The sequence below is a fragment of the Nerophis ophidion genome, linkage group LG02 (assembly GCF_033978795.1).
Source record: "Nerophis ophidion isolate RoL-2023_Sa linkage group LG02, RoL_Noph_v1.0, whole genome shotgun sequence".
Classification (NCBI taxonomy): domain Eukaryota; kingdom Metazoa; phylum Chordata; class Actinopteri; order Syngnathiformes; family Syngnathidae; genus Nerophis; species Nerophis ophidion.
The window spans coordinates 35852119-35864900 of record NC_084612.1 but is presented as its reverse complement, the minus strand read 5'-3'; the positions used below and the strand labels follow the sequence as shown (position 1 = coordinate 35864900).

Sequence of the window (12782 nt, the reverse complement as noted above, 5' to 3'; positions counted from 1 at the left end):
GTGTTTGCAGTTCTTTCAGCCCTGAGCTAAAAAATTAAGTGGAAAACTCTTTTAAGCCAAACTGGCATATTTGCCTTTTCTCACAAAAAGCCATTTTTGCTTTGTTTTGGTTTGTTTTTTTGATGGAGGGCTGGTATTCCCTTCTTTCTCCTACCTGTTCGGTTTGCTTCCACTTTTGCTCGAGGGCATCAAACATGACCCTGCAAAGTTCTTGAACATCATGCTGTTGCCAAGCTGATAAAAAAACATAACAAAATAAATGTAAAGACATATCATGTTTCCCTTCAAACAGCAACATTCCAGTCGCTAGAGAGTGCGACCGCTCACCCTCACTGCTGTCCCAGCCAAAGCTGCGCGTCACATCGGTCGTCTCAATGGAACGTTTCTTACTAGTCTGAAGTAGAACAAACAGTCTTTGCAGCTGGTAGGGAATGCTAGTGACTGGATCCTCTTCCAAGTCCTCGAACTCCCAGCTGTAAAAAGTAGTGTTTATATAGGATTTACCAAACTGCAACCTTCCCCTATGGCTTTAAAGAGATACTTACTTGTACAGTGCATTTCTGAACTCTGGGGTCATGAACAGAGTTTGCAAAAGACTGTTTAAATAGCAGGTCATTGCTTGGTTGACCAAACCCACATAACCTAGAGTGGTGGAGAGAAAAAGAAAGCTAAGAAGCCAGCTGGCCAACCAGGTTGAACAAAATCAACATTGCAAATTTACGCAGCAACCGGGCTATACCTGTCTCAGATTTGTTAAGAATGGAAGTGTAGGAGTAAGAGGGGCTGCAGTCACCACTACAGCCAACTGTGCTGTCTCTCGGCAGGGGTCCAATGAAGCGCTCTTGGGAGCAATCATCAAGTCCACTGCCATCTACAGCTGCTGTCTCTTCCTGAATACATGGACACACATACCGGTACTAGTAAAAACCTTAATAGGTAAAAATTTAACATTTTCAGTTGTGCGCCAACACAACAGCTTTATGCTCCCCTTCACGGTTATATGAACGCACAAATAAAGATTTTTTTCAAAACATCTCTCCATCAACACAATTGGCATTCCTAAACAATCTATATCCATAAAAAAAATCATTCACCAACAGTCATGAGCATTTTGTCTAAATAGAAGCCTGAAAAGGCAGCCACAGCTGACTTTGTGGCAACACCTGTCTTCAAACTGAACACAGATATATTAGATGTACAATGACGTGTACATTATCTTTAAAATCAACGCACTTACATGAGGCACAGGAAACTTCGTAAAAGGTTCTTGAAACTCTACTCTGTGCGGAGTATACAAATGGCTGTTTCTAAAGACAAAAGTATATGTCTGTGTGTTGACAAGTGGACAACACACAGACAAATATGCATTTCTAAAGTATGTGTGGCCATGAACTACATTTTCTTAAAATCCTCCTTGGTCATACATATATTGTATGTGGGGAAAATGTTTAAATATCAGAAATAGATACAGCTGTGAACTCTCGGGTTGCATGTTTAAGATCCAATATCACATTACAGTAAAATAACTTAATCTGTATTTTTACAGGTTTCAATAATGTGTAAGATAGCAGTTAACCTAAATGTAATTCTGAAAGCCGTTTTTAGTGTTTTATGTAGACCAATATTGGATCCACTTGATATAAAGCAAAAGCTTGAACTTTCGATGTGTCTTCAGTGATGGGGTATCATTAGCTACTCATTGCAACATGTTGGGATCAAGTTGATTTTTACTTTGTGAAAGCCAGCCACATAATTTTAATAATCTTATTTTTATTGCGCACCACTCACCGATGTTACTTGAGGTTGTACTCCATCTTTGTCTGTCAATTGAAGGAAATTCCTCTTTCCGCCAGGCTCAAAGCCACAATTCAAGAGCGACATTTCACCGCTGTGGTCCAGAGGTGCCTAAATGTGCAAAACAGGACTTTTTAGGCAACAATATTTTCAATCAACTGGCTTGCCACATTCTGCTAACTGGTTAAGCTCACAGGAACACTTTAAGAGTTCCACTGTTCTTTTTGAGAATATTTACTGCATTCATGTATAGAAGGAAAGTAACTTCATGTCAACATGTGCACTCTACGCAGTCACACACTTGTGTCCTGCTGCGTATGCCGAGGGTGAGCAAGCAAGAGGGCGCCAGTAGAAACATACAGTAGCTTAATCCATTGATCTACTCTGAGATAACAGGCACAGCACCTAGGCTTTGGCCGGGCTAGGTCAGCATCAGGATTACCTTGGGCTCCTCGAAGGGAGCCAGTATGAACACAAAAGAGCACGTAGTTTATATGCACACATAGGGATTGCCTTTCTTCTATGCCATTCAGCTTAAGCAAATATGAGCAATCACATTTTTAACAACACTATCATATTGTGTTTACTTTGAACAATGGTATGTCCAAATTCATTATTGGAAGAAAGGGGGAAAAAAGAGCCCTGTGTGACTTTCCAATATCCAATCATCACTAAGGTTCAGATACAGAACATATACATTGGAACAACTTTAAAAAGTGTAACCAAATTCAAAAACACTTCAATGGCATGACAACCAGATTTTAATGACTTGTGCAGTACAGTAATTTTCCCAACCATGTCATGTGTGTTTCCCCAGGCGAGGTCAAATGAGCCGTTCACATATCCTGCTTTGTGGGCAACATCTTCATAAAGTTTGGAGAGTGCAGTGGATGCTGGCAGGTTAAAGGTCAACCTCTCATTGACAGTCTTCGCACTGGTAATGTCCTGGATTATACACAGCACTCTGGGCTCCTCTGCGGCTTTTTGGATCTGAAACACAAGACAAAATAACATACATAGTTTCTAAATTTAATCTGTAAGAAGCCAGTAAGAGGTTACCTTTTTTTTTTTAATTGTGCAATGCAACGTAGAGAGCCAGCACAAATGGAAGTTTTACTGATCAGACAGTCAAAATACAAGTTGTGTGACCTTCTACAACACATGCAGCAAGTTATCAGACGACATTTAAACATGTCTTTGACAAGGATAGCAAAAGACGAGTGAAATAAAAAGTTCAAACTTCATACCCAATTACATTTTATAAAGTGTTAAATAAAAAAGTCAGGGCCCATGCTACACATTTAAATCTAGATTAAAACATGACCAAAAAATTCAAATGCAAAGGAAAGGAACATCTGTATAGTAAAATGTACTTCCTGGTTCATGAAGACAGAAAAATACTGTCATTTGAATAATAATAAAGTTACTTTCAGCTCATAGCGACAATTATGTAAAGAACTGTTCAATTCATAAAAATTTCACAATGTTTAGTGATAGTTTGTATCATAACTTTAACTAAGAAAAATGCAAAGAGCGAACATATAACCTTCTGTCTTATTACTTACTAGCACTGCAAAGATTAACTATGTAAATGTTCATTAAAATAGGGATATAGGGATATTAAAATGTTATATCACGGTTATTGTGAATTAAATTATCATGTTATTATCGTCACGGTATTTTTGAATGTGCTCATAAAGTACTTATACATACACTGAAATCTTTGAACCAGTTTTTATTTGAATATTCATTAAATGGATGGGTACATAATATACTGTTATTTAATTGGCAGAAGAAATATAGAATATTGTTCTTGCCATATTTTTGTGTGCTTAAATGTGTTTATCTGATTTGTTTTTGATTTGTAAAGGTTTTATTGTTTTTTAAGAACAATAAAAAACATGCGAGTTCACTTTCTGTTGCCATTACAGATCGATCACTCTATCTAAAATAGCAAAATGTGTAGATTCAATGTACGCAATTGAATAGTTCAGTTGCTCAGACAGCAATGTGTTGATACAAGTTAGTAGTTAAGTGTCCGGTTTCTTAATGGTGAGAGACGCCAATGTCCTATGTATTTGTGTTGGCATTTAAGATGGCTAATGAGTTAGTGCTCGCATGCTTCTCCAGTAAATGAACAGTATCACCGGTCCGTGAGTTTATCAAATTGTTATCAATCACAGGATTATGATCATTGTATTTTTAAAACAGTAATACTAATCATCTGGAGTTGTACCGTAGTTTACCGTTATATCCGTAGTATAAACAAAAAAAAAAAGCTTTTACTCCAAAAGCTTTTACTCCAAAATCTTCAACTCACCCCATAGTTATACAGCATATTTTAATTATCATATTTTTCATACAGAAATCTTGCTTGGAAACAGTAATTGGTATAAAAATAGTCTGTTAAAGACCATTGTTTGTTTAGTCTTTTATGTTTACATGTGTAATTTGCTATGATAAGTCCTAAATGAAGGTTTTAACTGTATGGTATTCATGGGTCTGTAGTACATGCAGCTAGCTACCAAGATGCTTGGATGAGGGCTCTTTCCCACAGCACACACAAACATGAGGCATTGCTACCTGGGAAATCCTCTTCATTTCATCAAAAAGACTGTCTGCAGCTCCAAAACATACCCTAATAGTAATGGACACAGAAATGGATGACAATACAAAGCACGTCTGCTTAAAAAAAAAGTGCATTTGTGATGCTTGTCAGTACGGGCAACAACAAGCTTTGTTTTTATTTTATAATTCTGCAACACGTGTTCGGTTTGTAATCTTAGCAAAAAGTGAGTGGCACGTACCATAAAGAAGCTGCAGCTGACTACACACAAGTGTATTATAAGATTAAAGGGTATTTTTACCATGGATATAATCACAGCGTGCCGACATGAAGCCACATGTATAGCACAGCAGTAGAGGCTCTAATATTTGTGCAGCTATACCTGATTTAAAAGGCAGTAATGGTAACATATGACCAAAGTTCAAAGTATCAATAAGCACCAGCTGATAAGATTAAATTAAAACATTAAGACTTACTTTTAAATTAAAATCTACTAAACCACACAATAAAGACAGACATTTTTACAACAAATTCAGTGGAATAGTCAAAATAACAGTACAGAAGCACGGTTTTAAACTCTAATGTCAAACAAACGCCCCAAAAGGAACCTTATTGCCAGTTTTGGACAAGCAAAACAAACATGTTCAAATCCGAAAGTAAAAATGTTTTTAACTGGGTGCAAAGTTTGAACCTGACTGGTCCAGTTTCATATATAGTAACATAATGTCAAAGGAATTTATTCCAGTTATGAATAAGGTGCAGTAAAGTCACTTGCAGCAAGCTTAAATAAAATGTTGGAATTAAGGCTGGGCTGATAAAAAAGATATCAATATGTATTGCTAAAGACATGTACCGGTTATCAATATCAATAACAAATGTGATTGTATTAATTTTTTTTTTTTGGTAGGAAAAAACCCGAAAGAATGAAGTATGGTTGGTTGAATTTAGTCCAGTTATGAATAAGGTGCAGTAAAGTCACTTGCAGCAAGCTTAAATGAAGTGTTGGAATTAAGACTGGGATGATAAAAAGATATCAATATATATTGCGAAAGACAAGTAATAAGTATCAATAAAAAATGTGATTATATATAGATATTTTTTTGTAGGTAACAAACGTAAAGAATTAATTATGGTTGGTTGCATAAACAAAGCCACTTGCGGTCTGGTTACCTAACACAACAGGAAGAGACGTGCTAAACAGCCAATTGCGTAACAGTATCAACTATCAAGTTTGGTTGGGCCATCTTGCTGTCTCGCTGTTGATTCTCTGCATGTAGTGAAAAGATAGAATAAAAATGAATAAAGCAGAGAGTGCGGCAGAGAGGGAAGGAATTGTCAATAAAACAGGGATTTTTTTTTTAAACGGACCATAATCCTTCGAGCGCTCATCTTTTCTTTTCAACCCTCGTCCGTTCCCTATTCAGATGTACGGAAACAACAGGTAAAGAGTCGAGTACATGAGTGTATTAACAAAAAACATAACAAATATAACAAACGTTGTACTTTAAAATTTTTTTGGTCCAAAAATATTTATATATATTCTGCATAACATAAAAATGTCCATATATAAATAAGAATCCATCCATCCATTTCCTACCACTTGTAACTAACTTCCTGGCAAAAACCTCCAAAAACTGTTTTATCAGATTTCTCCATGCATTTTAACACTTTGCCCTAATTTGTTACACTTTATTAAGCATTTCTTACATATTTCCCTTTTTTGCATGTTAATTTATAGAGGTTGTTGTTAAGTGTTTACCGTGATTTCAGAATTGTGTTTACATTGTTTTCCATGGTGGTGTTTTAAATTTCCTTTCCTTCCTGCCTTGATAGCTGGGGGGTTTATAATCAGAGCACAGTTAGATTTGAAATAAATATGTTAACATTTAATAAACTTTCTCCTTGCCAATATATTTCATAGGTCCTAAAAATATCAACAGTTATCAGTATCGACCAATATAAAAACGTATATTGTGATAGAGTTTTCAGCCATATCGGTACGAAGTCCCTACAGGGACATGGATGGAAAACAATTATTAGTTTTTTTTCCTATGTCAGTGAACCGGAAGTAAAACAGACACAGCGATGGTGAACCAGAAGTGAAACAGACAAAACGATGGAGGAGCCTACCCATCATCCGTGGGAAAAGTTTATTGATTTATATTTAAGTATTGGCTTAATATATAAAGAGATCCAATTGTATTATTGTCCCACAACAGAGCACAGACGATGGGTAGGCTCCCGCTCCTCAATCGCTGTGTCTGTTTCACTTCCGGTTCTACCAGGGCTGGGCAATATATTGATATACTCAATATATCGCGGGTTTGTCTCTGCGATATAGAAAATGACCATATCTTGATATTCGATTATATGTTCTCACACAGTTGCTTTTAGCTGCGGTCATTACACTACATCCGTTTCCCACTCTTTCTTGGCTCTCCTTCTCACAGAGACATAAAAACAAGCACACCTTCTTACATACGTCACATACTGTCACGCGTGCAATGTTACATGCCCTACCCGAGCAGAGAGGTAGCTACATGGGTAACATTAGCTGTGATGCGAACGGTGCGATGCGAGTGGTAATACGAGAGAGAGAAGGTGCAAATCTGGTAACAAATGGGGGAATAATAAATTCCCAAGAAAAACAGCACAGAGTGCATCGTCTGGCGGTGGTTTGGCTTCGAACAAGAATATGTTGGACAATTATGTGGCAAAAAAGTTGCTACAAAAAGTAGTAGCACTGCTAATTTGTAGTATCTTTTGAAAAGTCAATTGCTAAAGAATGAAGAGTGCTTGAAACTGCATGTCAACATCTCTGTTTGGTGCCACATCAACAATATGTCGAAGCAACCATTTCCAGATCAACACTGTATAAAAAAAAAATCAACAACAGAAGGAGATAACGACCACAGGAACCTACCACAGAACGAAGGACATACACTGATTTCCTATTATGCAGTTCACTTTTATTTGACAGTTTTTGAAAAATCTTGTGTGACATTATGCACAAAAGTGCAATTTATTTGTTTTTAACTATTGTAGTTGTGTTCTGTACAAAAAGTGCACTTTAATTTTGTGTTGTTTTGATAAGTCATCTTAGCGACATCATGCACAAAAGTGAACTGTTAGTGCCAAATACACTTTCTGTCTGTCAAATTGATGACGTCACTAAAGGGGTTGGCTCCAAGGCCAAGTGCCTCTCTATTTAGGGAGGAGTCAGGATCTTGCTCAGGTGTTGCTGAGTAGAGGCGCAACAGTTTTTGATAGTGCCAGGCTAGTGTTTGTTTGCTCCCTTGTATTTTCAGTTTTTGTACAAAGTGTGTTATATAAATGTGACTTTATGAAATTAAATATTTTTGTTAAACATGGACACAATTTTGGACATCAATTATTAGCTGGCTGCACACGTCTGAACTAGCTTCATTTATATTCGGCAACCAGTAGCAGTAATAGTATAGGACTTTACCGCTACAGTGCACTAATAGCTTATTTTAAAATGTAGGTGACAATCTTGCACTTTCTGTTTTGGAAATGACATGAACGTTTGTGCCATTGCTTAACAACTGTTTAATAAAAACATTTTTGGTCAATTTACTTAGTTGTGATTTCCCTCTCTGCATGAAAGTATAAAATGAGCATATATTAATGCAGTATGAACAGGAATGTTTTAATGTAGACATCTTGAATCATCATACTGCTGTGATTATATGTATCAAGTGTTTAATTCAAAACCAAGTCAAAATATCGAGATATATATCATGTATCGGGATATGGCCTAAAAATATTGAGATACTAAAAAAAGGCCATATCACTGTTGTAAGCATTTCACCAATCTCGAGCACATTGCAAATTATACGTCATTTCCATTGTGCGCAAGCAATTTGCATATCGCAAGACGAGATTTTGTTTGAAAATGGCGCGACTGTGCAAATGGATGGTTTGAAGACGACTGAAGAAGAATTTTCGGAATCCTGCACAGAAAGCTACATCAAACAGAAGAAAAACAGCATAACAGTCTCCCAACACTGCGTAGATGGCATTAAGGGTTAGGGTTGGTTGCCAGAACTTCCAACACAATCAATATATAGCTGGAAGCAATTCCCAAAATTGCCAAAAAGATTGTGCATTATACAAATTGTGCATTATACAAATTGCGCCCATTGATTTGCAAAATGTGCGCCGCACATTATTCAAATATATAGCTGGAAGCAATTTGCAAAAAGATTGCGCATTATACAAATTTGCAAAATGCGGTTGCGCATTTTGCAAATTGCTCACATTGGTATTGTGCCTACATCATCACCCAGCCCTAATTTGAACTCAAAATAATTTTTGGCAGCCTTTTAGACGTATAGGGGAAAATATGGAATATATTTGTGATCTCCGCAATTCAAAATAATAAAGATTGAGCAGCAAATGAGCATCAGCGGCTACATTTCTAAATTTATAACAGTGGGGGATTTTTTTTCATGAAATACAAAAAGCTTAGTCAAAAAAATAAGAACATTTTGTAATTTGCATAGTGTAAACCAGGGGTCACCAACCTTTTTGAAACCAAGAGCTACTTCTTGGGTACTGATTAATGCGAAGGGCTACAAGTTTGATACACACTTAAATAAATTACCAGAAATAGTCAATTTGCTCAATTTACCTTTAACTCTATGTTATTATTAATAATTAATGATATTTATCTTTGTGGAAACACTGATCATTTTAATTATTTCTCACAAATATATATAGAAACAGATAAATATCAATGAGCAACACTTTATATTTTCATTTTCTCTAAGTGCACGCTTTTCAAATTGAACATTTTCACAGTCTTGTGAAATCACAATATCCCATTTTAACTAGCTAGCCAGTAATATTTTTTAACAAATCGTGAATTACTTTGCACCATGTTTGCACAAATAATAATTCATGTAAAATACAAAAGTCAATTCTCAATTTTTTAAATAAATCATGTCACACTTTGAACTGGACACCAAATCTGTTATCTGTTGCTTTGTCAGTTAGTGGGAAGCCTGGTATTGCATGCTGTTAACTAGTGTATTGTACTCTGGTGTGTAATTTGACACTGCAACTCTGAGTGAGTCTTGCAGATGTGCATCAGTGAGGCGTGTTCTGTGTTTGTTCTTGATGAAGTTCATGTCAGAAAAGGCTATTTCACAAAGATAAGTTGAACCAAACAGGCTTGCAACCTTCATAACTGCTGCGCATACACCCCTGTACTTTTCTGTGTCAACAAGGCACCAAAAGTTTGGTGCAGCCTGGTGGGCTTTAAATTTTAAATTGCCAGGAAAGAAGAGGAAGGAATTTAAAAGGTAAAAAGGTATGTTTAAAAATCCTAAAATAAGTTTTACGGTTGTATTTTTCTTTAAAATCCTCTTTCTGAAAGTTATAAGAAGCAAAGTAAAAAAATAAATGAATTTATTTAAACAAGTGAAGACCAAGTCTTTAAAATATTTTCTTGGATTTTCAAATTCTATTTGAGTTTTGTCCCTCTTAGAATTAAAAATATTGAGCAAAGCAAGACCAGCTTGCTAGTAAATAAATAAAATTAAAAAAAATAGAGGCAGCTCACTGATAAGTGCTGCTATTTGAGCTATCTTTAGAACAGGCCAGCGGGCTACTCATCTGGTCCTTCAGGACGACCTGGTGCCCGCGGGCACCGCGTTGGTGACCCCTGGTGTAAACTAACAATAGAATTAGAAAGCATCGAGTCAAATGGAGCATAACAAACAAGGCTAAGTGACAGCTGACCACCAAGTCGATAAAGCGTGCTAAAACGTCGACGGCTAACACCTTTAAGCAATCTAAATGCTTTAAAAATCCCAAAACTTGGTTGAGACTACTGAGAGAAGTGAAATGGCACATTTGACTATTGTTTGTAAGCATTTCACCAATCTCGCGCACTTTGCAAATTATACGTCATTTCCATTGTGCGCAAGCAATTTGCATATCGCTAGACAAGATTTAAGACGAGATTTTGTGGATGGTTTAGTCAGTTCCTCTACATTATTTTATTTTATAAATAGTAAAGCAAGTTGTGGTAGTAGTTTAGTCAGTAGTTTAGTCGTGGATGTACACTGTATAGTGGTTAGGGTTGGGGTTGGACTGATTTGAGGGCAATATTCAGTTATATTGTCCCGACTACAAATGAATAGATTTACATAAGTATTTAATAAATTATTTTGACAGCAAAAACATGCATTTGCGCCCATTGATTTGCAAAATGTGCACCACACATTATTCAAATATATAGCTGGAAGCAATTTGCAAAAAGATTGCGCATTATACAAATGTGCAAAATGCGGTTGCGCATTTTGCAAATTGCTCACATTGGTATTGTGCCTACAACATCGCCCAGCCCTAATTTGAACTCAAAATAATTTTTGGCAGCCTTTTAGACGTACAGGGGTAAATATGGATTATATATGTGATCTCGGCAATTCAAAATAATAAAGATTGAGCAGCAAATGAGCATCAGCGGCTACATTTCTAAATTTTTAACAGTGGGGGATGTTTTTTCATGAAATACAAAACCTTTGTTAAAAAAATGAACATTTTGTAATTTGCACGGTGTAAACTAACAGTAGAATTAGAAAGCATCGAGTCAAATGGAGCATAACAAACAAGGTTAAGTGACAGCTGACCACCAAGTCGATAAAGTGTGCTAAAACGTCAACGGCTAACACCTTTAAGCAATCTAAATGCTTTAAAAAAATCCCAAAACTCGGTTGAGACTACTGATAGAAGTGAAATGGCACATTTGACTATGACTACCCTTTGACGCACGTTAGCTAGCATAAAGTGATAGGCTCAAACTTCATTTCAAAACAACCTGGAAAACGTCAACAAAAAGATATAAAAATTACAAATAAAAATTGGCGTCACATGTCTATTGCAACAACCAGGACGTCTGAAATACATGTATATTTATGTAAATATTGCATTATCGATAGTTTAGCAAACTAGAGTTGTTGACAATGTTTGGACTTAATCAGACGACATTGGCTAGCCGAACTGTGCTAGCAGCTGCTAATTGTTTGTTGCGCAAATAGCGTTTAAATATGCACAACTTGTTGTCAGTCAGTCCAATTCGCGGTTTGGACACTTTATTGAGAATTGGGCTAAAGCTGAAATTTTGTATTCAACGTAGTGACGGCAGCTGCGGCGCCAATGTTAGTTATTATCCATGTCACGAGAGGCCGTCCAAGTCATCTTCAGCTAACAGTTAGCAGCTGAGAGTTAGCCTCTAAACAACACTTCTGTAGTAAACTTCTCTCGTTGTTTTCGCTCACTGGACGATAACTCAGGATGTCAGCAAACAGCCAAGTTCAGCTCACCTCTTTCGATACGAACTGCTTCTCCTCGCTGGGCACCATTTCCATTTGTGCGACACTTTTTTAGACAAGCGTCTACTCGGACAAGGATGTCAGCGAAAAACCTTCGCGGAAGACCACACTGGCATGGCTTTTGTCCTGTCGTTCAGACTTTGGATGCGTCGATAAGCCTCCCGAACACTTGTTCAAACTTGGAAGCTTATCAAAGTGATCTCAACACTCCGGGTGACACTCGGCAAGGAAGCCGTGCTACCGAGAAAAATGGCCGCTGTGTTCCTGGCGTGAGACTTCATTTGCTACCTCTGACGTCATGCGCACGTACGTGACGCGCGCGACACGATGACGTCGTTTAAGTGCCTTTATTTCAACCGAACAACACCGACCTTTGTTTATTTTGGTTTGCATTTCTATGTTTCGAAAAAAAAAGTATTAAAGCTACGGACTATGGTCTAAAATAGTATTTATGTTGTTGGTATTTTTGTTTTTTGGGAGATTAAGTAGATGTAGGTGTAATAGCTCAAGTTCCCCGCTAGGTAGCGCAACTGCTCACTCACTTTGCTTTAGTCAGCAATCGTTTTCATGAACGTGAGAGGGACAAGCGGTAGAAAGTGGATGACGGCCGGATAAATATTTTTAATGAGTGCAAAAAAAAAATACGTTCATACGTACACACTACAAAATAGATGAATGAACCAAAAATACTGAATTAATCCGACTGCCAAAATTGAGGACTCAATAATATACACAAACCCCGTTTCCATATGAGTTGGGAAATTGTGTTAGATGTAAATATAAACGAAATAGAATGATTAGCAAATCCTTTTCAACCCATATTCAATTGAATGCACTACAAATACAATATATTTAATGTTCAAACTCATAAACTTTTTTTTTTTTGCTAATAATAATTAACTTAGAATTTCATGGCTGCAACACATGCCAAAGTAGTTGGGAAAGGGCATTTTCACCACTGTGTTACATCAGATTTTCTTTTAACAACACTCAATAAACATTTGGGAACTCCATCCATCCATTTTTTACCGCTTGATCCCTTTTTGGGGTCGCTGGTGCCT

At 36.8% G+C, this 12782-nt stretch overlaps 1 protein-coding gene across 2 annotated transcripts in view; it reads right to left on the bottom strand.

Annotated features, from left to right (window-relative positions):
* Positions 1–12032, bottom strand: part of usp47 (ubiquitin specific peptidase 47) — a 40462-nt gene extending 28430 nt beyond the window's left edge. For both annotated transcript variants that reach the window (XM_061882710.1, XM_061882701.1), the window contains exons 1-7: positions 11713–12032; positions 2590–2784; positions 1789–1905; positions 740–890; positions 546–642; positions 328–473; positions 155–234 (exon numbers count right to left, since the gene is read on the bottom strand). In XM_061882710.1, the coding sequence (XP_061738694.1) occupies positions 155–234; positions 328–473; positions 546–642; positions 740–890; positions 1789–1905; positions 2590–2784; positions 11713–11757 (831 nt within the window). In that variant the 5' untranslated portion in view covers positions 11758–12032. The remainder of the gene's footprint in view (positions 1–154; positions 235–327; positions 474–545; positions 643–739; positions 891–1788; positions 1906–2589; positions 2785–11712) is intronic.
* Between the last annotated feature and the right edge of the window lie 750 nt (positions 12033–12782).